The 21,991-nt window shown below is 61.0% G+C and overlaps 4 protein-coding genes across 7 annotated transcripts; 1 reads left to right on the forward strand and 3 right to left on the reverse strand.

Moving 5' to 3' along the window:
- The first annotated feature begins 386 nt into the window (after positions 1–386).
- On the forward strand, positions 387–1,460 carry LOC117007500 (small integral membrane protein 12-like). 2 transcript variants are annotated; one of them, XM_033080726.1, is made up of 3 exons: positions 387–424; positions 576–1,015; positions 1,151–1,460. In XM_033080726.1, exon 2 carries the CDS (start codon positions 578–580, stop codon positions 854–856), a length of 279 nt encoding a protein of 92 aa, XP_032936617.1. In that variant the 5' UTR covers positions 387–424; positions 576–577; the 3' UTR covers positions 857–1,015; positions 1,151–1,460. The 2 variants fall into 2 exon arrangements, with proteins under 2 accessions (XP_032936617.1, XP_032936616.1); XM_033080725.1 differs by lacking the exon at positions 387–424 and having other exon boundaries at positions 512–1,015.
- A 5,270-nt stretch (positions 1,461–6,730) lies between these two features.
- LOC117007488 (gap junction alpha-4 protein-like) lies at positions 6,731–9,742 on the reverse strand. The gene is made up of 2 exons (XM_033080706.1): positions 9,632–9,742; positions 6,731–8,882 (listed from the first exon to the last, which is right to left on the reverse strand). The coding sequence occupies exon 2, from the start codon at positions 8,860–8,862 to the stop codon at positions 7,834–7,836; it is 1,029 nt and encodes a 342-aa protein (XP_032936597.1). The 5' UTR covers positions 8,863–8,882; positions 9,632–9,742; the 3' UTR covers positions 6,731–7,833.
- Positions 9,743–11,616: 1,874 nt separating this feature from the next.
- On the reverse strand, positions 11,617–13,809 carry LOC117007491 (gap junction beta-3 protein-like). 2 transcript variants are annotated; one of them, XM_033080712.1, is made up of 3 exons: positions 13,784–13,809; positions 12,163–12,950; positions 11,617–11,886 (listed from the first exon to the last, which is right to left on the reverse strand). In XM_033080712.1, exons 2-3 carry the CDS (start codon positions 12,918–12,920, stop codon positions 11,871–11,873), a joined length of 774 nt encoding a protein of 257 aa, XP_032936603.1. In that variant the 5' UTR covers positions 12,921–12,950; positions 13,784–13,809; the 3' UTR covers positions 11,617–11,870. The 2 variants fall into 2 exon arrangements, with proteins under 2 accessions (XP_032936603.1, XP_032936602.1); XM_033080711.1 differs by lacking the exon at positions 11,617–11,886 and having other exon boundaries at positions 12,135–12,950.
- A 5,247-nt stretch (positions 13,810–19,056) lies between these two features.
- LOC117007489 (gap junction beta-5 protein-like) lies at positions 19,057–20,972 on the reverse strand. Of its 2 annotated transcripts, none has more exons than XM_033080707.1 (2): positions 20,862–20,972; positions 19,057–19,908 (listed from the first exon to the last, which is right to left on the reverse strand). In XM_033080707.1, the coding sequence occupies exon 2, from the start codon at positions 19,882–19,884 to the stop codon at positions 19,057–19,059; it is 828 nt and encodes a 275-aa protein (XP_032936598.1). In that variant the 5' UTR covers positions 19,885–19,908; positions 20,862–20,972. The 2 variants fall into 2 exon arrangements, with proteins under 2 accessions (XP_032936598.1, XP_032936599.1); XM_033080708.1 differs by lacking the exon at positions 20,862–20,972 and adding an exon at positions 20,814–20,830.
- Between the last annotated feature and the right edge of the window lie 1,019 nt (positions 20,973–21,991).

The raw sequence follows: 21,991 nt of genomic DNA on the forward strand, positions 1-21,991 counted from the left end.
CCGTGTCCCCCACCATTGTCCCCCCCTCATTGTCCCCCCCGCTGTCCCCCCGTGTCCCCCGCTGTCCCCCCCGTGTCCCCCCCATTGTCCCCCCCGCTGTCCCCCCGTGTCCCCCGCTGTCCCCCCCGTGTCCCCCCCCCATTGTCCCCCCCGCTGTCCCCCTGTGTCCCTCATGATTCCCCCCCGTGTTCCCCCAGTGTCCCCCCCCGTTTCCCCCCCCGTCTCCCCCGTGTCCCCCCCATGACTCCCCCCCATTGTCCCCCATTGTCCCCCCCGTGTCCCCCTCGCTGTCCCCCCGCTGTCCCCCGTGTCCCCAGCCGGTGTCGCTCCTCCAGCGCTGCTGTTCCCGCGCTGTCCGCCAGGGGGCAGCGCCGCCCCGCCGGGCCCTCAGGGCCGTGACCGGAACGGGCGGGGCCGGGCCGGGGTGAGCGGGGCTGGGCCGGGCCGGGCCGGGCCGGGGCCGGGCGGGGGTCCCTGCGGACCCGGGCGGGGGTCCCGGCGCGGCCCACGCGGGTCGCCGTTCCCTGCGGCTGGAGCGGGCCCGGCCGGTGACCGCCGTGTCCCGCCCTCGGCAGGCATGTGGTCGGTGCTGTGGGCGGCCGTGCGCTCCAAGGCCCCGTACGTCACCTTCCCGGTGGCCTTCGTGGTGGGGCTGGTGGGCTCCCAGCTGGAGTGGTTCCTGCGCGGAGACCCCCCGGCCACGGCCCAGGAGGAGAAGAGCATCTCGGAGCAGCGGGAGGACCGCAAGCTGCAGGAGATCGTGGGCGAGGACGTGACCAAGGTGGTGAGCCTGAAGGACAAGCTGGAGTTCGCCCCCCGAGCCGTGCTCAACAGAAACCGCCCCGAAAAGAGTTAATAAAGGGTGATTTGGGCAAAGGCCGTGCCCCGGAGCGGCTGCTGGGGGCTCCCCTGACACTGCACTGCTTCCACACCAGCCTCCCTCCTGCACCTGCTGCTCCTCGCCCTCCCGGGCCCTCTCAGGGTCAGGTTTGCCCACCCCATGGATTTGCTCAAGGTACCCAGAGCTGGCTGGGAGCGGGCAGGGAGCCGTGCGAGGAGGTGGAGCGAGTCTGAAACTCCTCAGCTCTCGCCAGGCCTGGCTCCTGCACCACAAAACACTCTCAGCCTGGTTCCATCTGTGTCTCCTCAGGTTTGATTTCTTCCATGGTGTGGAGGTAGAAGAGCTTTGGACCTGAGTGCCATGGGATGGGGTCAGGCTGACTGCCAATGACAGGAGGAACTGCTGCTCTGCTTGATGAACCCCAATACAGCCCCACGCCACAGGGTTACTCCAGCAGCCATGGAGCCCTCTGAGGATCCCCTCCCTGCATCATCCCTCCCAGGAACGGTGACAGGGGGACGTGAAAGTCCTCGTCCTGCTCTGTTGTGGTGCTCTGAGCGTGGCAGTGTGTTGGGAATGGGGAGATCTCTGCCCTCTGCACAATAAACTTCTGTCAGTCCTTGGGCCTCTGTGTCTTCTGCATCAGCACAGCCCCAGCCCTGGGTCAGAGCATGTCTGTGCTCCCTGTGTGTTCAAGAAGCAGCTACTACAAATGCCATTGCTGTCCCTGGCGGGGCACTGACCTCCAGGCCTGGCAGCCCAGGGGTGAGCCGGAAGGAGGAGGAGGCACCAAATTCCCAGCCTGTGCTGTGGCTGTGGCTCCCTCCCAGCTCCCCCAGCTGCGTCACTGCTTCCCTTTGACCTCTTTATCTGGAGAAGGGCTGTGACAGCAGAGGGTGGGTCCCAGGGGACAGGGGTCCCACTGGGGTGCTGAGCAGGGAGAGGCTGGTGGCACTGGGGGCCAGTGGCTGGTGTCCCCTCCAAGCTCAGGCATTGCTGGCACAGCAGGACAAACCCCAGCCAGAGCTGCCTGAGCAGGGCCAGGGCCGGGTTATCGCTGCCTCCCGGATTGTTTTTTCCCGTGGTGCCTGAGCAAGGCCCCAGCTCTGCCCCGGCCCGGCCTTCCCCTCTGGGGGACGATAAATCTGCCGTGCCCGGTGTGAGTGCTGGGGTCAGCAGCCAGTCAGCATTCACACCGTGCTGTCCTGTGCCCCAGCCAGGGCCATTCCTGCCCTGCTGACAGCTTTACTGCCGTGCTCCCGGCTCTGTTTGCCTCCTGAGCTGCTGTCCTGGCCTGGACTGCTGCCCTCAGCTGGGCTCATGGCCCGGCAGCACCGGGAACACTCTGACCTGTGCTGTGAAGGCAGCTGAACCCCCGGAGAAGGTGCCTGGTGTGATTTAGAGCCTGTCCCAGCCATGTCCCACTGCCACCGTGCCCACCACATTGTCCCCCAGCAGGCTGGCACTGTCCCCTGAAGTAGCCCCTTCCCCTTCATCTCCTGCTTTCCCAGCCAGGCTGTGGGGTGATGGCTGTTCCCTATTGTGTACTGGGGTGGGAATGGTCCTGTTCCTTCTCCCAGCTGGGACCAGCTCGGAAGCTGTGTCTGAAATGCCTTTGTTCGCCCCGCGCCGGAGCGGCTCCCCCGGCTGTTTATAGCCCATTGATCCCCTCGTTCCCAGGGCCTGCCGGGCACAATCCAGCTTTGGGGGGGCCTTGCTGCCCCATTTCCTGCCCCATGCAGTGTCAGGGAGGCTGCTCCAGCACAGTGCTGCAGTGATGCCCTGGGGAGGGACAGCCCTGATGGTGACAGCTTGGGCATTGATGGCACCTGGCTGGTCACTTCCAGCTGTTTTCCGTGTGTCTGGGGACTCCCGTCCATCCTGCAGGTCTGTGGATTCCTGCAGGCGCTGGGACAGGGGTGAAGCTGCTTCCCAGACCCGTTGCCTTTATCCTAAGGCTTCAGTGCTGTAAACCCACCCTTCCTCCCATTGAATCCCAACAATGTGCCGCTTGGGAAGTGCCGGCGGGACAAGAATAGGAGCGGGCAGCTCTCAGGGCTAGGGCGAGCAGCCACGGCGGCTCACCGAGAACGAGAGGAAGCTTTGCTGAATAAACCATTATGGTAAAACCCTGCCCTCCCGAGCCTGCACTCTGCCACTCACGTGCAAATGCTCGTTCTGCTCCAGGCGTTTGTGATCCAGCTGTTCCCAGCACGGCACAGCTGGGTGCTGCTGTGGAAGCCCTGCCTGCAGCAAGTCTGTCCCCGTCAAGGAGTCCCACGCCTGGCCTGGAGGCCAGTGTTGGGTGTGAGAGCATCCTCCAAGGCTTGTCCAGCTTCAGGGATGTCCCTGCATCCGGAGCTGGCTGTGACAGCGTAGTGCCATGGATCAGGGGTTGAATCCAGCTGCCACAAGTACTCCTGGTCCTAGCCCAGCCTGTGGTGGCCATGCCCCAGGCTCATGAGGGGTCAGGCTGACTGCAGTGGTCTTGGCATTGCCCGAGGCAGCTGCAGCTTCCTGATGGACCCTCTGTCCTGCCCAGGTCCTGCTTTGCTCCTGGGATCCACCATGAACAGCTCATGAGAGGAGCAGGTGGTGGTTTCCGCAGGCAGGATGCTGGGAGTGAGCTGTGCCCCAGCTCACTGGGCTGGCTCAGGGGACAGGGACAGCTGCTGTGTGGGGGGACAGTGAGACCCCCTGGCCATCTGGCACACCTGGATGGCTGCCCTGGATGTCCGGTTAGGTCAGAGCAGGGATGCTCCAGCTGTGCAGGGCTGGGATGAGGTGACCCTGTGCTGGCACAGGGATGGCCCAAGGCCATCTGGGCCCTTCCTGCAAGGCCTGGAGTGATGCTTTGGGAGAAGAGGAGCAGGGTGGAAGCTGGAACAGAGGCCTGCAGGGACTCACACTCTGGTGTCCTGTCCTGGGGCAGTGCAGTGACCCCAGGACACCCTGGACCTGCCCACAGTGGGGTGATGTCAGGACATGATGGGTGCTCACCCCAGCTGCACTGGAGAGCAAACAGAACATCCCCTCAGCATGTCCCCCACAGCCCCTGGAGAATTCTGCTCCCTCCCAGCAGAGGCTTTTCCCAGGCTCTGGTTTTGCCCTTTTCCTGAGAGCAGCCAAGTATTTCCCAGCCTCCACGTCTCGCTTCCTGCTATGGCTCCCTCCATGCTGTGACTGGGAGCTCCTTCTGTGGCCAGCAAAAGCCCTGAAGTGCCGTGGGAGAGGAGCAGCTCTACACCAAGTCACATCCCTTGAGCTACAGCTGGGGACAGCTACAGTGGAACATGTTCCCTTCCCATTCAGCACTGGCTATTCCTACAGATACAGCTCAGGGTTGATTCCCTATCCCCAGCATTCCAGGACCTTGTTTTCAGGCCACATGGATCTTCCCATGCCACAAAAAGCCCCTAGCTCTGGAGGCAGCAGCTTGCCTGGTGTTGCATCAGGATGATGCCCTGAGGTGCTGGCAGGGTTAGGAGCCATGGCAGGATGGGCACAGAGTGCTGGGCACTGCAGTCCTGGTGCCTCCACACGAGGAAATGGCCGGGGGTGAGCGACAATGTCAGGATGCAGCTATTGAGTGTGTTTCCTCCCTCCTGCAGTTCTCACACAGGGCCACATTGTCTGCCATGCCTGTGCATGGAGGGACCCTAGTGGAGGGCTAAATATAACCCTGGGGAGGAAGGCAGCTCCGTGGGGTTTGCTTTTCCTTCACTGTGCACCACTGGCAGTGGCTGGAAAGGGCAGGATTATTCCTGGTCTGGGGTTGCCCCAATGGTGGGTGCTGTGGGCACAGAGTGCAGGGGTCAGGGCTCTGTGCCTGGCCCAGGAGGATGCTCCTGACTGCTCCCACTCCCCCCAGGGACACACCTGAGCATTGACAGGGTCCTGTGGGCACGTGTGGCCATGCTGTGGTCCTGCCTGGCACCCTCCTGCCCAGCTCTCTGTCCTTCTTTCTCCTTGGCTGTGATTCTGCTCCCACCTCGGCTCTTCCTGAGTGGGTCAGATTTAGTCACTTGTGGTTTGCTGTATGCTGGGGAAGCTTAAAAATAAACTCCTTGATGCTTGGCCAACACTTCAGGCAGGACAGCCCTCTGTCCCAGGCCATGGCAGAGCTGAGCAGGGTGCCCAGCACAGACTGGTCCTAACTGGGAGGAGAGCAGAAACTTCCCTGCAGAGAAGCCCCAGGGCTCCTGGGGACTGTGACTGGTGTTAGACCAACACCCCCAGCAGGAACTGGGGTTCTGGGGAGTGTGTGGTCTCTCTAGAACTGGCAGAGCTGCCTCAAAGTGTTTCCTAACTCTGGGGGTGTCAGAGCACCTGGGAGCCCCTCACCACAGCCCCCAGGCTGCCTGTGCCAGGACGGGGCTCAGCATCATCATCCAGGGCTGGGTGTTGGGGGAGTGCTCCCACAAGATACCAGAGGGACCTGTTTATTCAGGAGGGAGAGTGGAGGTGTGGGAAAGGCCTGTCCTGGAGGGACCTGTTTACTCAGGAGGGAGAATGGAGGTGTGAGAAAGGCCTGTCTGGCCACTATCTGTCCCCAGGCTGTGCCAAAGGGCTCTGCCGGGCCAGCCTGGGCTCTTATCAGCTCCAAACTTTTATTTGCTTAAGGGTTGCCCTTCCACCTTCTGGGGGGGCTGCTGCCAGCCCCAGCCCTGCTGCTGCCCCCTCCCCAGCCTGGCCCACAGGTAAGCCCCTTGCTGTTGTTGTTGGCAGCACGTCCCGGCGGCGTGGGGTCACTGTAACTGCCCTGAGCCGCTTTGTCACAACACAGGAACAATAGTGGGACACGGAGCTGTGTTTGTGCAGAGCCTGGGCACTGTATCCCGGCGAGGGGGGGGTCTTGGCTGTCTTGTTTTCCACCTTGCAGGGTCGCTCGGAAAAGTGTGATGCTCCCCCAGTGCCAACAAAAATAGGAGTGTGGGAGAGGGGAGGTGACCTGGGGACACTGTGGTGGGTAAACATGGCAGGGCTGCTCCATTCCCTTTCACTTGGGAATTTCCTCCTGGCCCAGCACACTGGGCTGCTCCCCCCAGAGCTGCAGGGCTCTGCTGATACCTGAGGAGCACTGGGATGTGGCTCCCTCGTTGTGCTGGGGTGGCCTGGGAGGTCCCAACTGGGCAACAGTGGGAGCAGGGCAGGGTCCTTCCACAGCAGATCTACCCCAGCATCCTCCAGGAGGGCACAGAGAAGAGCTGGGAGCTGATGGTGTGTCCAGACCCCCACCCCAGGGAGTTTCACCCCCCTTGTCCCCAGGAGGGAGGAAGCCAAAGACGGGCTTGGCCACCAGCCCAAGGGCAGCTCAGCTGGGTGCCTCCCTCCTCATTTCCTCCAGTGGCCGATGGCAGTGATACTGCCCCATATCACCCATATTTCATCTTCTCCGGGGTATTTTTAGCCTGTCCCACCCTCACTGGAGAGGCCCTCGACAGAGAGCAGGCTCTGCTCTGGCCTGGCTTGGCTAAACAACAGCCCCAGCCACATTGTGTGCCTTTATCTGTGGCTCATTTCCACCTATTATGCAGCCACGAGCAGCTCCATGGCCTCTACTGGGTTTATCTGCAACAGAGGGAGAGGGGCTGAGCTCTGCTTTGGGCTACCATGAGCCTGGGGTGTGACAGTTCTGTCAAAACTCTGAGTTGAGGCTGGGCTCAAGGGGACAGGAGGCCACAGCAGGGAGGGTTGTGCTTTCAGTGAGCGAGTGGCACCCACAGCACAACTGGGTGTTCACTTTCCCTTTCACCCCAGACCCATCACCCCTACAGGACAGCATATCCCCCCTCCCTCAGCCCCAAACCCTCACCTGCCCTCCTGGAGGCTGCAGGAATTAATCACACCACCTTCACCTTTTCTCATTCATCCAACTTTATTCAACGAGATGCATTCACAGAGTCTGCCAGGAGAAGGGAAACAGCGCTGAGGGCAGTGCCCACACCCCACGCTCACACCTGGGTCACACAGGACCTGCAGCCCCTTGGTCACAGCAGGACAATCTCCTCTCACAGCATCAGTGGGCTGGGGAAGTCGGGGTGACAGCTCCTGTGACAACAATTGGTTCTCCTGTCCCCTCCGGCCCCTCAGCCCACAGCAGGAGATGACTAGTGCAAAGTAATAAAAACCCCCAAACCCCCAAACTATCAGGTGCTGGGCTGATTCCTCCCTAAACCCCACGGGGCTCCAAGGCACACGGCCAGGCTGGACATGTCTCCCCAAAGTCCCTGCAAACTGCACCTTTAAGGCAGAAACTCCATGCTCAGGCCAGCAGGTTAAAAATAACTTAAAGGCACACATCCCATGGGAAAGAGCCCAGGGCTGGGAGGGGAGGAACTCACACTCCTGGGTCACCCACAGTGACCCTGCAGCCATCGGGATCTGCTGGTCACAACAGAGCTGGCTTAACCCCTCTGTGTCCCAGGGGGAGGGGGCAGCTTCTGCAGCAAACCCTGGGCAGGTGCCAGGGCCACTGGAACGGGATGGGGCTGGTGGCCAGGATCAGTCAGCTCTGCCCCAGCCCAGCTTTTCCCGGCAGTTCCCAGCTCAGCCTGCCCCGTGTGGAGGCTGGAGACGAGCAGCTTCCCACAGCTGCACTCTGGCTCTCGTGCTGGCCGAGGCTCTGGGGTCTGGCTGAACCCCGCTCCCAATGACCAGCAGCCTCCAGCCACAGCTCAGGGACAGCCTGTTCCACGGCGTGGCTCCAGGGCTTTCTCCCTTTCCCACGGCAAGGCACACAGGACACGGCGTCCCGGGGAACTTTGTGCAGTTTCCTTCCTTGCAGGGTCTGTGGGGAAAACCAGCGAGAGCAGAGGCTGCGCTCCACGGCCGCGCTCCCGAGCATCCCGTCCCAGGGTGGGCAGCTCTCTGGAGAGGGGAATGTGCACGGCACAGCACCAGGCAGGAGGCAGCTGCCTGCCCACAGCCAGCACCTTTGCAGGCACAAGGGACTGAGGAACGTCCCCCTGCCAGCCAGGGCCAGCCCAGCATTACACGTATTGCTTTTTGGATGCTGAGCTCCCGGGCCGGCTGCCCGGCTTCTCCTCCGGGGCGGAGGCTTCAGCAGGTCGGGGGGTGTAGGGGTCTGCCAGGGGCCTGCTGCCGCTGCCCAGTGCCAGGTTCTCCTCGTTGCGGTAGTTGGCCCAGTTCTGCTCGCTGGAGAGCTTGTTGTAGGTCTGGTAGGTCTGATGGCTCTCGGCCATGGGCAGGAAGGGATAGTGCTTGGGCATGTAGGGACTCGGGACCATGTCATCCACAAAGGTGTCCTGGCTCGGTCCAGCTGGCCCCGACACCTTCTTGATGTTGCTAAGCAGGTTCTTGCAGCAGAGGTGGAAGAGCTCCAGGAGGTTCAGGATTAAGGAGATCAGGCCCATCACCAGCATGAAGATGATGAAAATGCTCTTCTCGGTGGGGCGGGAGATGAAGCAGTCCACCTGATGGGGGCAGGGGTCCCTCTTGCACACGTAGCGGGGCACCATGGAGAAGCCGTACAGGTACCACTGGCCCACGAGGAATCCGGCCTCAAAGATGCTCTTGCAGATGACACTGGTGATGTACGTCCACATCAGCGCCCCTCGGATCTTGAGCCGCCCGCTCTCCGATGTGTAGATCTTGGACATCTTCTTCTCCAGGGCTGCCAGGGCCTGCTCGATCTTTGGGTCCTTGCTGTGGATAGCCCGAAGCTCGCTCTCCTGCTTCTTCAGCTTCTCCTCCTTCCGGGAGAGATAGACAACGTGACCCAGGTAAATCAGGGTTGGGGTGCTGACAAAGAGGAACTGCAGCACCCAGTAGCGGATGTGGGAGATGGGGAAGGCTTTGTCATAGCAGACGTTGGTGCAGCCCGGCTGCTTGGTGTTACACACGAAATCCGACTGCTCGTCCCCCCACACGGACTCCCCGGCCAGGCCCAGGATGAGGATGCGGAAGATGAAGAGCACGGTGAGCCAGATCTTCCCAATCACAGTCGAATGCTCCTGGACTTGGTCCAGCAGTTTCTGCAGGAATTCCCAATCACCCATCTTCTAGGAACCCTTCACCTCTGCCAGCAGAGAGAAGAGAGCAGCCACATCAGTTCCCTGTTTCCGTGCTGGGGAGCACAGGGCAGATGTGATCACCTAAACTCCACTAAGCTTTTTCAGGTACAGCTGTTCTGCAGAGTGCCCCAACAAACCCTCTGAGGAACATCCCGCTTCTGAGGGAGGGAGGGTTCCAGGCAGCGTTTAGGAGCCCCAGAGGGCTCCTCCTACACAGTGCAGGAACTGAGAGAGACGGGGATTCTCCCCTCCCAGCAGCACCCACAGCTGGTGGCTGTCCTGGCCACTCCGGGGACAGCCCGCAGCCAGAGGCTCTTTTGGGGCTGCCCAGGGAGCTCAGGGCACCCGGAGAGGAGGCACCGTGGGCGCTCACAAATTTGCTGCTGCCCTGGCTTTCCCAAAAAAAGCAGAGAGCAGGATGGTCTAGAGGGGAAGCACAACCCCTTGGGGTACAGCTGCCACCCCGATGCCCATTCAGGGCTCACCCCAAAATGAACGGACAGTCTCCCTTGCAGCGGGGTGATGGATTCTCAGCCCCGTCCCCTCGCCAGGGGATCCCCGCACCGCTCACCACCCTGCTGCATTCCCGGGATCCTGGGGAGCCAAGCCCGCACCCCGGCTCCTCATTAACCGCCGCTAATTAAGCACAAAAGCGGCGGCTGTACCGCTAAAGGAAGCCCTGGCAGCAGTGGGGTGGCGGGGTGCCCTGTCCCCATCGCGGTGTCCCCGAGCGGTCCCGGGTGCCCGCACTCACCTCCTCCGGGCACGTCCCGCCGGGCTCGGGCCGCGCTGAGTGAGAGGGGTCGGAGCGGGTGCCGCCAGTTGTTCGGGGCCTGGGGAAGCCGGAGGAGGAGCGCGGGCAGGAAACTGGGGGCCGGGGCTTAGTACCGGGCCGGGCCGAGCCGCAGGTGTGCGGGGCCGCCCCCTCCCGCGGCCCCCGGACCAGGGGGCGGCCCCGGCGGGCGGGGCGGGGGCGGCCGGACCCGTGGGGGCCGAAGCCGGGGGGGAGCGGTGGGAAGCTCGGGTGTTCCCGAACTCTCGGCTGCGGCTGCGGCTCCGCCACCGGGAAAACTTGCTGAGCCAGAGACCCCGGGATGCTCCGTCCCTTGACCGGTGTGCTGGAGGTGTTTAGTTCCCTGCCCGGCAGGGTGTCCCCGGGATCCTCCGTCCTCTGCCCGGCGGGGTGTCCTGGGGACGCTCCGTGCCCCGCCCGGTATCCCGGGGATGTTCCGTCCTTGCTCGCCCCGGCCGGACCGCGGCTGCGGCGCTCGTGGTTTGCCCCCGAGGGTCCGTGCGGCGCGGCGGGCGCTGGGTGGTGCTGGAGCCCCACCGGAGCCCGGCTGCGGTCCCGCATCCCGCCGGTTCCCGGGATGAACCGCACCGGAGCCCGGCTGCAGTCCCCCATCCCGCCAGTTCTCGGGATGAACCGCACCGGAGCCTGGTCCCTATTCCACATCCCGCCGGTTCCCGGGATGAACCGCACCGGAGCCTGGTCCCCATTCCACATCCCGCCGGTTCCCGGGATGAACCGCGTCATAGCCTGGTCCCCATCCCGCATCCCGCCGGTTCCCGGGATGAACCGCACCGGAGCCTGGTCCCCATCCCGCATCCCGCCAGTTCTCGGGATGAGCCGCACCGGAGCCTGGCCTCCCCATCCCACATCCCGCCGGTTCCCGGGATGAACCGCACCGGAGCCCGGCTGCAATCCCCCATCCCGCCGGTTCTCGGGATGAACCGCACCGGAGCCTGGCCGCCATCCCGCATCCCGCCGGTTCCCGGGATGAACCGCACCGGAGCCCAGCTGCGATCCCGCATCCCCCCGGTTCTCGGGATCAGCCCCACCGGAGCCCCGGAACTCCCCGGCAGGTTCCAGACAGAGCTTCACTGTCGGGGCTCTCAGCACACCCCGGCACGCTCGTGGGGCTGTGAAACGCGGGTGGGCCGAGCAGAGCTGGGAACAGCAGACCTTCCACTAGTGCTATTTAAGGGGAGATTAAATGGAAATAATTTCTATTTATTGTAATATTTATCAAGGTTTAGTAAATAATTGATGCTCATCCCTCCTTGATTTCCTTGGGGGCCAGCGTGCGGTTCTGCTGAATTAAAGTTTAACGACGCGTGACAAGCCGGGAGAGGCGGAACGGGCGGACGTGAGCTCGGCTGTGGGCTCGAGTGATGCCCAGCTCGGGCAGAGGAGAAGGACCTGGCTGCAGGCTCTTGAGGAACCTCTGCAAGTCTTCTGCCCTCACCAGTCCCCCGATTTCAAGCATGCAGAGCAGATTTTGGTGTCTCCAAACATGACATTTATTGGTCTTTCGGATCTGTAGCTTGTGCCATGTGTGATGTGCATCTGAGGCGAGGGGGGGACACAGAGGCACCAAGGGAAGCAGCAGAGCCAGCAAAGGCATTTGGGCAAGACATTGCTTGGTGCTTGTGTGAGCCAAGGGGGAGAAGCTTCCTTGCCCCAGTAATGGCAAACTGGGCAAACTGGGACAGCAGAACAGTTGCCAACAGCCTGGAGCCCGAGTCCTCTGTCTTTACTTTGGGTGCATGACGAGAGCTCTGGCCATGCAGCCCAGAATTCCTTTGGTTTCTTGGTACAAAAGGAAGCAATGCTTGGGACTGTGCATGTGTGAGGCACAGGGAGCTGGGAGGACTGGCACGCACTGGGTGACACCAGCCCTGGCTGGGCACCAGCTGGGTGCGCTCACATCCAGCATGAGAGCAACAGAGCTGCAGGACCCAAGAGAAGCTGCTGGACACAGAGATCTGTGTGCTGCTGTGATGTCCATGCTTGTGGCACCGCTGCCTGCAGAGCTCCAGGGCTGTCCTTCCTTACCTGTGTCTGCCCAGGCACCCGTGGGTCTCTCTCCAGGGTCATTACTTTGTTGGGTTTAGTCATTTTTCACACAGGTCAACTCTGGATGGTTTGGGGATTTGGCAGGCTGCAAAAGCCAAGTTGGGGGGAATGTGAACCGGCTGGACGGGTGAACTCACAGCTCCTCTCCTCTGTGGGAAGAACAGACACCCTCAGGCATGGCCACGGGCACCAGCACCCACCTGCCACTGACCATGTCCACACCACTGGGACACCAGGGATGTGCCCAAGCAGGACAGTTCCCATGGACATGTCCCCCTCCCCTTACAGGCCCTGGCTGAAGAGTCTGGTGGTGGCATCACTGGTGGTCACCTGTGGTGCCAACCATCCCTGGCACATACCAGGACATTGCTACCCCCAGCACCCTTCCCAGCCCCCCTCAGACAGCAGTCAGAGCTACCACACACCTAGGCTGGGACTTGCTCTCCTTCTCCTCTGACTTGACGTGGCAGTGGCAGGTGGAGCCCTTACTGTAGCTGACGGAGCGCTTGGTGGATTTCCTCCACTTCCTCGCCCTCTGGACAGCTCGCTTGAAAATGAGGTAGAAGATCTCACAGACGGTGAGGACGATGCAGATGGAGGAGGCTCCGACCATGAAATAGGTGAAGACCCTTTTCTCGGTTGGCCGAGCGATGTAGCAGTCCACGGTGTTGGGACAGGGATCCACATTGGCGCACTTGACCAGCCGTGGCAAATCAAAGCTGTCCCACATCTTGTGGAGGAGGTAGAGGAACAGGATCTCTATGATCAGCTTGAAGAAGAGGCTGAACAGGTAGGTCCACCACAGCCCACCGTGCTTCTTGCCCGTGTTGCTGTAGAGCTTGGGGCAATTCTCTCCATTCTTCTCCCGGTTCTTCCTCTCACGGTCCTCCCGGTAGGCCACGTGCATGATGACCAGGAGGGAAGGACAAGTGACAAAGATGAGCTGCAGGGCCCAGAGGCGGATGTGGGAGATGGGGAAGAAGTGATCGTAACACACATTGGTGCAGCCCGGCTGCCGCGTGTTGCAGTCAAAGTCCTTCTGCTCGTCACCCCAGACCCGCTCGGCTGCCACCACGTAGACCAGCACGCGGAACACAAAGACCACGGAGAGCCAGATGCGGCTGAAGGCTGTGGAGTACTTGTTGACGCCGCTGAGCAGCGCCTGCAGCGTTTTCCAATCCATGGCAGCCGAGGGACACCAGAGTCACCCGACCTGGAGAGGCAGAAGGAGCGGTGGGCCAGGAGCAATGGGAGTCACTGCTGGGGCTGCACATCTCTGGCTGCACATCTCAGGCTGCACATCTCAGGCTGCACATCTCAGGCTGCACATCTCCGGCTGCACTAAATCTCACTGAGCTCTGAACCCTCTCCCCCACCACATTACACTCATCTAGGATGGGGGCTCCTCACCCTTGCAGACAGTAAAGCCCACCCCCACACACTCCTGGTGACAGAGGTGACTCAATATCTCTGCACTTCCTTCTGAGGAAGCCTTTGCTGTAAGGGATGAGCCACCCGGCCAAGTCCCTGCATGTTGGTGTGAACAGGCTGCACAATCTGCTGGAGCACGCCAGGATCAACAGCCAGAGGGGAAATGGCTGCTCCTGCAGGGCTGGGGTGCTGGGACATGCCAGTTTTCTGTCTCACAGGTGTTACCTGAGGCAGCCCAAACACAGGTGACAGAGGGGCTGCAGAAAGTGAGAGTCCCTGTGTGTCACAGTCTGTGTGTGTCACAGTCTGTGTGTGTCACAGGCTGTGTGTGTCACCCCGGCCAGTGCTCTGCTCCTGCCCCGGCAGCAACGCCGGAGGTCCCGACGGCCAAACCGGCTCTGCAGCTCAGCCTGGGGCTGCTCTGTGTGAGGAGGGTGACACGCTAAGCCTGACCCAGAGCTTTACTGCACCTGGATTTACAAAGCCGGGTGATTTTTACAACCCTCTGGGCTGTGAATGTCTGCCCTGGCGAAGGGATTCACAGAACGCCAGGTCACTCCCACTTCTAAGGGATTGCTGCTGCCTGTTGCCCAGCCAGTGCCTTCTGAGACATACCTGGAGGAGGCTCAGGCTCCTTCCCCACTCACCGGGGGCTGTGGTGTGGGAAGTGTCCAGCACGGGGCATAGCCAGGGTGCGATGGCAAACTGGTGATCAGGGTCCTCTCATCTGGTGCACTGCGGTGTCCCAGGGCTGTGGGGACACAACACAGTCTGGAGCCCATGGAGCAGTCTGGGAGCCTGTCCTTGGCCAGGGCCATGCCACAGCAAGCCCCAAACCCGTGGCTGTGCTGCCAGATATCCAGGGACGCAGCAGAAGTGTGGCTGAGCTGAGTACCCCAGGCTGGGGTCCCTGGCAGCGTGTCCCCAGTGCCAGGGCTGTGCCTCTGCCCGTGCCCATTCCTTCACTCACCACCCCGTCTGAAACCAGATCTTCCTTCCTGGCAAACCCTTGGCCAGGAGTCAGGGTGGGGAGCAAACTGTGTTCCCACCCAACCCTTGGATTTAAAACTGGCAGAGGGGAGCTGCTGTTTTACCCCAAAAACTGGTGCTGATGGAACCTGGAACCTCTACATGCCCCCAGAGCTGTACCCCCCTCACCAGCCTGCCAATTCACCCATGATCCCACCCCTGGTGCCAGTGAGACCAACCCAGCACCCACCTGCCCAGCACCCACCTGCCCAGCACCTGTGTGCCCGGTTCAGCCCAGCGCTGGCTCCGCTCATGGACCCGCAGAGGGGCAGGAAGGGGACGTGATCTCCGTGCCAAGCTCTGTGCCCAGCCCGGCGGCAGGGGCTGTGTGCAGCTCTGTGTGAGCCCCCCAGGCTGCCCAGGGCTGGATGGCAGCCAGGCAGAGCAGGGGCAGCGCTCAGGTGTGCTCAGCTGTGCCGCCAGTGCTGCTGTGCCTCCCGCAGAGCCCGGCACCCTCGCTGGCCCCAGGATGCCACCCTGCTGCGTCACGGCCGGGTCCTGCCCCGTGTGGGCGCAGGGCGTTGGACCCGACAGCGCCCTGCTCCCACCTGGCATGCAAACTCAGCAGGACCACTTTTCTTGGGGGGTCTCTGCCTCTTTTGGGAGTGGGACAGAGGTGCAAGGCTTGGGGTGGCCGTTGCTGCTCCTCGGGGTGCCATGCTGTGCCATCCCCATGGGATGGGGACCCCCACCTCTGACCTGTGGGGTCCTGATGTGATATTGGGATCCCCACCTCTGACCCCACAGCCACAGCAGCCCCAAGTCCCACCTGCACCCCGTTCCAGGGCAGGGCTGTGCCCCCTCAACCCTGGCAGCCCCAGAGCTCCCCGTGCCCCGGGATGTACCTGTCCAGGTGGGGAAGCCAGAGGAAGGTGTCCGGATCCGAGCGGGGAAGCTCCTTCCGAGGCGCAGCCCGGTTTGTCTGAGCGTGTGAGGGGAGGGGAAGGGTGGTTGGTTTGGTTCCCAGTAACTGGGTGAGTCTGGCAAACAGCTCCTGGAGAGGCTCTTGCTGCGCACATGCACTCACACGCTCGGCTTGAACAACAAAAGGCAGGTCAAACCCCGCAGGGAGATCAGCACAGATGGATTCCTCCACAGGAAACACCGGCAGCTCCTTCCAGGTGATGTCCCATCCCCTGCAGGGATGGTCTGGGCACTGCAGACCCAGCAGAGACCGCCACCAGCTCTGGGCCCACCAGCAAGCGCTGCTGAGAGTCCCAGATTACGCAATTGTAACCCACTTTTAAATGATTTTGCCTTAGTAATAGTTTTGCAACAGCTCATCGGTATCTCCAACCTACAGGAACTTGCCGGCACCGCCCTGGCGGGGCCGGTGTGGCCAGGTGGGACCTTTCCCAAAGAGCAGGGTGGCAGCAGGGTCCCATGCAGCCAGACCCTGCTCTGCTGCTCCCCATGGACCTGGCAGGTGTCCCTAAGGAGGTGTCCCTCTCCCCGGAGCACTGGTGGCTCCCAGGAGGCTGAGCCAGCCCCATCCCACCGGATGCCCCATGGATCAGCCCCGATAGATGCCGACGTAGCCGAGCAGGAATGTGCTTCCCTTTGCTCACCCGGTTTCTAGAGTGCCCCGAGGTTTCCCTGGAATCCTCCGGCACACCCTGGGGCTGATCAGCCGTGCTGGAGCCTCACAAGGCACCTGGGCACCTGGCCAGGGCCACCCCTCCCATGGGGACAGGTCTGAAGAGCCCTGGGGTGCTTGGTGCCCGGGGAGATTTGCTCCCTGCCCTCCTGGCACACAAGGAGCCACTTGCCCTGAGGCTTTTTTCTCTCCAGGAGGTCAAATAAAGCCAGTGAGGGTTTGCCAGGCTGGGGACACACAGGGATGGGAGCCCAGGAGACCAAAGCAAACCCTGGTGGGAGCCTGGGGGTGCAGGATGGGTGAGCCCGGAGGAGGGGACAGACACGGGCACCCCGATCCCGGCTGAGAGCCAAGCAGGGGCTCTGGAGCCTCCCTTCACCCCGGAGCTGCCTGCATCAGGAATTTGAGCTATGCTGTTGCAGAGAGCTGGTGTGGCAGGAGTTCAGCAGGAATCTGGGGGCTGCGGCTGGGAGGTGAAAAGCCCTGGAGAGAGGGAAGTTGTTGAGAAGCACTGCCAGCTCTGATTCCTTGCAGAGGCCCAGGTGAAGAGCGGCCAGATCACCCCTGGGCAGCCTCTTGCCTGCAGTTTCGGAATTTCAGAATTTCAGGAGTGGCCATGTGGCCACGGTGAGAAAGTTCAGGTGCATTTGGCATGGGCAGAAGATCTCCCTCGGGCAGTAGGGTGGGGAGCGGAAACACCCGGTGCTTTGCAGCTTTTTAAAATGCTGAGCTGGGTGTTTGGCTAAATCCACAAATCCATCAAGGGGCACATCCCTGCGCCCCCTGCTCCCAGTGTGGGCGAAGGGGTGAGGTGCCAGCGTGGTTCTGCTGATCTCAGCATGCCCAGGACATGTCACCCTGCTGTCACTGAGTGTCAGGGTGACAGCTGAACGGCCTCAGTGCCACTGAAACCCCCAGTGACTTAGGGAGACCCAACCTCAGCTCCTCCCTAAAGAAAAAACCCAAACAGTGGAGCAGGCGGGAGCCAAACCAGCAGGAAAAACTCAAGCCTAAAACCCTCTTTAGAAGGGTCTTAAGTGGGGCACGGCAGGATTCTGCCTGCCAACAGCTGTCCCCTCCAGGGCCACATCCCCAGGGACAAGACTCCCCTGCAAGAACAGGGGCAGAGGAGTCATGGGATCCTGGGAGCCAGTAGCAGGGGCCAGACATAAATCAGAGTTTCTCCTCAATTCCCAGCAAACAGGCTGGTTTTGGCCAGGGCAGAAAAAAGCCCAAGCTGGGAAGGCCAAGCTCCCCCTGACCTGTGCACGCAATCCCCTCCACATCCCTGCCTGGACTGGAGTTCGTGGTGAGTTTCTTTAAAATCCCCTCACTCCAAAATTTAGGAGGTCTTCTGGGACCCCACAAGCAAATACAGAGAATTTTCCTGTGTGAGGATGCAAAATCTGGGAAATATTCAGCTTTTATTGTGACACACCCCCTGGTTTGCTCTCTGTGGTTGTGCTCTGCATCCCAGGAGGTATCCCAGTACCCAGACCTGTTTTTGCAGCACCCCTATCAAAAGAAGCAGCTGAATGCTCACGTTTTTCTGGCTGACCACTGCTTATCCCAAGCCTGGATGGTGCAAGACACCCAGAGCTCTGCAATGTTTGCTCTGAGCACGACAAAATGGCACAGCAACATCCAGCAACTGGATCTTCAGGTGCCTCGTGATGGGCAGCAGCTCCAGCTGTGCTTTGATGTGTGGAAGTGGGACAGGATGTTTTTTTTGGGGCTCATCTCTGCCCCCATTAGCACTTGGAGAGGAGAACACCTCGAGGTTTCGCTCTCCAGCCTGGAGCAGGAGTGGCCAACCTTGCTGGAAAACAAACAACCCAGCCCATGCTCTTTAAATCGGAGCAATGGCTCGCACACAAAGAACAACTTGTGTCCTCTGACGTTATGGGCTTCATAAAGAAAACTTTCAGGTGGATAATCGAGTAACAGGAGTGGATGGAAGGAAGGCAGTGCCAGCACAGCTTCCCCTGAGCAGAAGTGGCAATAATTCTATTTGTATTTCACCATCTCTGACTCCCAAGGTCTCCAAACTCTGTTGTCAGCAAAGGAGCTGCTGTGGGCTCAGAGAGCTCTGTGCCAGTGGCCAGGATCCCCCCAGGGCTTCTCCACCATCCTCACCCCCATCAGTGGCTGGTTCAGACCCTGCCCTCCCACCCAGCAGTGCTGCAGCCCCACCTGCCCTTGGCTTCCCCTCAGCCCTGCCTGTCCCTGGCATTGCCCTGGCCACAGCAGCTTCAGCCTCCCCTCCAGCACATCCAGCTGCTCCTTTCCCCGGGATGGGCCGTGGGAAAGAGCTCAGTTTTGCCCATGGTGGCTCTCAGCTGGATCACTGCAGTGATCTGTCACTGAGAATGGCCTCAGTCACACAAAGGACACAGCGATGGTGTTCCCTCGCCCCCCGTGCCACTTCCTTTGGGACAGAGCCAGGGAGCGCTGGCACTGTCACTGCTCATGGAAAAAATAATTATCACACCCTCTGAGCAAAGCAAAACCAGTTACAGATCGAGCTGCATGTTCAATGTTAATGTTACTTGTGAGTGCATTTGCCATGAAATTATTGTTAATTATTCATGCCAGCTAATGCTCAGCTCCCTCTGACGGCCTCGGAAACGGTAGCACCGCCCGTGTCACGGCCCAGCGTGATGTATTGCAACAATAAACCAGATCAGATTCTGCCATTTAATGTTATTGTTTAATCAATGGTTGGGGTGTTTTTCCTCTCCTGTGTTTGGCTGTTTTGCTCAGGTGTTTTGCCCCGGCCAGGCAGGATGATCCAGCAGCTCACTGGTGCTGCCTGCCCGGCTGGATCCTTCACCGCAGTGGCTGCGGCACCGGGGGCCTGGTCTTGTCCCCACTCCACTAATGAATGTTATTAATGACAATTGCATCAATCTGAGGTGGCCCTGACGCCCACTGAGTGGCTGATGTAGGGTGAGAGATAGGGAGAGGGGTTTCCTGGGAGGTCAGGGTGTCTGTCCTGGCTGGTACAGGCTCAGAGTATGGGCACTCCTGGCAGTTCACAGCTGCCACGGAGCTGCTGCTCCCTGTCACTCCCATGTGTTCTACAGCCCCTGCTTTACCCCAAATTCAGCAGGATGATGTAAAGTGCCTTTCCCAGGACAGGAGAGGCACAGACCCCTCAAGCACAGCCCAACTCAGCGCTGCTGCCTGGGGGGCACAGAGGAGGAAGAGCAGCCAAAATTTGCAGGCCAGGTGAGCGGCTCCTGCTTTCTCCTGGGCATCTCTAGGAACGAACCTCATCCTCGGGCAGCGTGCTGGGGCAGGAGGCCGTGAGAGGGATGGTGGCTATGGGGGGTTTGAAGTCTGCCCCTTGGAACAGCTGCCCACCCGTGCCCACGGGGTCAGCGTGGGACACGGAGCAGTCGTGGCTGTGCCGCCGGCTGTCCCCTCCTCCGGCCTCCAGGCACTCGTGGCACCGCTTCCCGATCAGGTAGGTGGCCTCAATGAGGTTCAGCACCACGCACACACAGGTGGTGACCACCATGAAGAGGGTGAAGATGTTCTTCTCGGTGGGCCGGGAGATGAAGCAGTCCACCACGTTGGGGCAGGGCGGCAGCTCGCACTTCACCAGCCGGGGCAGGGTGTAGTTCCTGTAGAAGCGGTAGAAGATGTAGAGGAAAATCACATCCACGCTGGCCTTGAAGATGAGGCTGAGCAGGTACGTCCACCAGAGCCCGCCCCGCTTCTTGCCGGGGTTGGGGTAGATGCAGCGATAATTTTCCCCTTGAGTCTCACGGAGCCTCTGCTCCTTGGCCTCGCGGTATGCCACGTGCATGATGACCAGGAGGGACGGGCACGTCACCAGGATGAGCTGCAGGGCCCAGAGGCGGATGTGGGAGATGGGGAAGAAGTGGTCGAAGCAGACGTTGGTGCAGCCCGGCTGCAGCGTGTTGCAATCGAAGTCCTTGTGGTCATCGCTCCAGACGCGCTCGGCCGCCACCAGGTAAACCAGCAGGCGGAAGATGAAGACGAGGGAGAGCCAGACACGGCCGAAGGCTGTGGAGTACTTGTTGACACCGCTGAGGAGCCCCTCGAACACCCCCCAGTTCATGGCTCCCCGGTCCTGTTAGCCAGCCTGGGAAGAGAGAAGACACTGTGACACTGAAGAAGAAGCGCGAGGTCCCCATTGGAGCCCCTGTGGAGCACTGAGCCGTGCTCCTGGGATCATCTCTGCCCTGTGCTGGCATGCAGGGACAGTCCTGCTCTGGCTGACACACCTTCCCCAATTGTTCCCCACTCTGGGAACACGGGGACCTGCTCCAGGTTTCTGCCGCAGCCACAGCATCCTCCAGCCACCGCCACCTCCGGTGCACGGCCCCGCCCCGGCTCCCGCCTCGTTGCCCAGGTATTTGTTATTCATTTTCCTTGCATTGCCAGGCCTGGCCCAGGCTGACAACAAATCGGGGCAGCCGGGGCGTGACTCACCCGGCCGCGCTGCCGCGTCCTCTCCCATCGCTGGAATCTGCCGTCCTGGCAGCGCAGGAGGAGCCCTGTGCCACTGCTCCGTGTCCCCACTCACTGGGGAGCCCACGGCAGGGCAGAGACACCGACTGGGCTGGGCTAGGGGGCTGCACAGCCCCTGCAACACCGAGGAGCCGAAACAACCAATATTGACCAGCGCCAGGCCCTGCGATTTGACCCCAGCTTGGATGGTGCCAGAGAAGCGCGCTGCCTGAGCAGGACTCCCAGGGCTGCGTCGGGCGCTGGCTCTGCTGAAATGTTTTATCTCCCGGTGGAATAACAAGGTTCCCCCTCGCAGAGGGGCTGTCAGGAGTGAGCACATCCCCTGCTCTGCACAGCTCGGCCAATGCACCCACCCGCAGGGCTGGAGAGCCCACGGGCGCTCCCGGTTCTGGTCCCTCCCGAGCCACGGTGCTCCCTGCAGGAGCACCCAAAGCCCAGATTCCTCCTTCCCTGTGCACGCTGCCCATCTCTCTGCTGTCAGGCTGGGCAGACAAGCTTCCCCAGCTCCCTCCTCACCTCCTGGGGGCCGGGGGTCGCGGCAGAGGGGGTCTCCAGCCCGCTCACCTGCGGTGTCGCTCCGCGGCGCTGCTGCGGCTCGGCAGCTGCCCAGGGCAGGAGCGCATCGCCCGGCGTGCGAGGCAGCACATGAGTCACCCCCGCGCTCCTGGGAGCGAGGAGGAGATTCCCGGGGGAAGGGATGAGGCTCCAGGCGGATCCCCACGTGTCCCATGGAACGCCAGATTTCCCGAGGCGAAGGGCGGCCCCGCAGCGCTGCCGTGCGGGGAAGGGCTGAGCCGGCTGCTCCGCCGTGGGGAGGTGTAGGAGCTCAGGGCTGGCTGTCCTCAGCCTCTGCAAGGGATGTTCAGCACAACCTGGGGTCCCTCCATGCCTTTTTTCTGCACCCATCTCCCCTTGCCCCAAAGTGGGTGAAGCCCTGGGAGCCTCTGCCCGCAGCACCGGGAGCCTCTCAGCTGAACACCGCCCTTTATAATCCTTTTTTATTGGAACTTCACACCATGGTATAATTTAGCAGAGCCTTTATCCTCTCTGATAAGTGCGTGGCAGTTGATAATTTCACTGTGCTTACCTGTGCTCCCCTCACCTGCAAGCTGGCACAAGTCTCTTCTCCTTGATACCAGAATCTGGATCCCTCCCAGCTCAGAAATCTGGATGATACCAGAGTTTGGATGAACCCCCAGCTCAGAGAACCCCCTCTTTGAGGTCTGACCCCCATCTCACAGGGTGCAGAGATGGGGTCAGAGGGGAGGGGGTCCAAGGAGGTGTGGGGTGCAGGAGTTCAGGTATGGCTGGAGTCATTTGAGGAGCAAACACGTTTCATTTGCAATTCTGCTGGGGTTTAAAAAAAAATGTAGAGAAACAAATCTAAACAGCTGTAAAGTAAATTACCAGTGTTTGCGGATGGCTCCAGGGAAGAGTTCTGCAGTTTGAAATCAAACAAGCCCATTTTTATTTTTTCTTTAACATGCCTCTGTAGTGGCTGTGCTGGGAAGGGGATTCCCAGGGGCTGTGTCCCCCATGGGCAGGCAGGGAGGACCCAGAGCAGCACCCATCCCAGTGGACATTCTGCCCCAGGTACCCCTCATTTTGTGGGTGTCAGAAGCGGCTCTTTGTGTCTTTCTGGGTTAAAATCCCCTCTTTTGGGGAGCTCCCAGGTGCGATGGGAGCTGCTGCTC

The sequence above is a fragment of the Catharus ustulatus genome, chromosome 26 (assembly GCF_009819885.2).
Source record: "Catharus ustulatus isolate bCatUst1 chromosome 26, bCatUst1.pri.v2, whole genome shotgun sequence".
Taxonomy (NCBI): domain Eukaryota; kingdom Metazoa; phylum Chordata; class Aves; order Passeriformes; family Turdidae; genus Catharus; species Catharus ustulatus.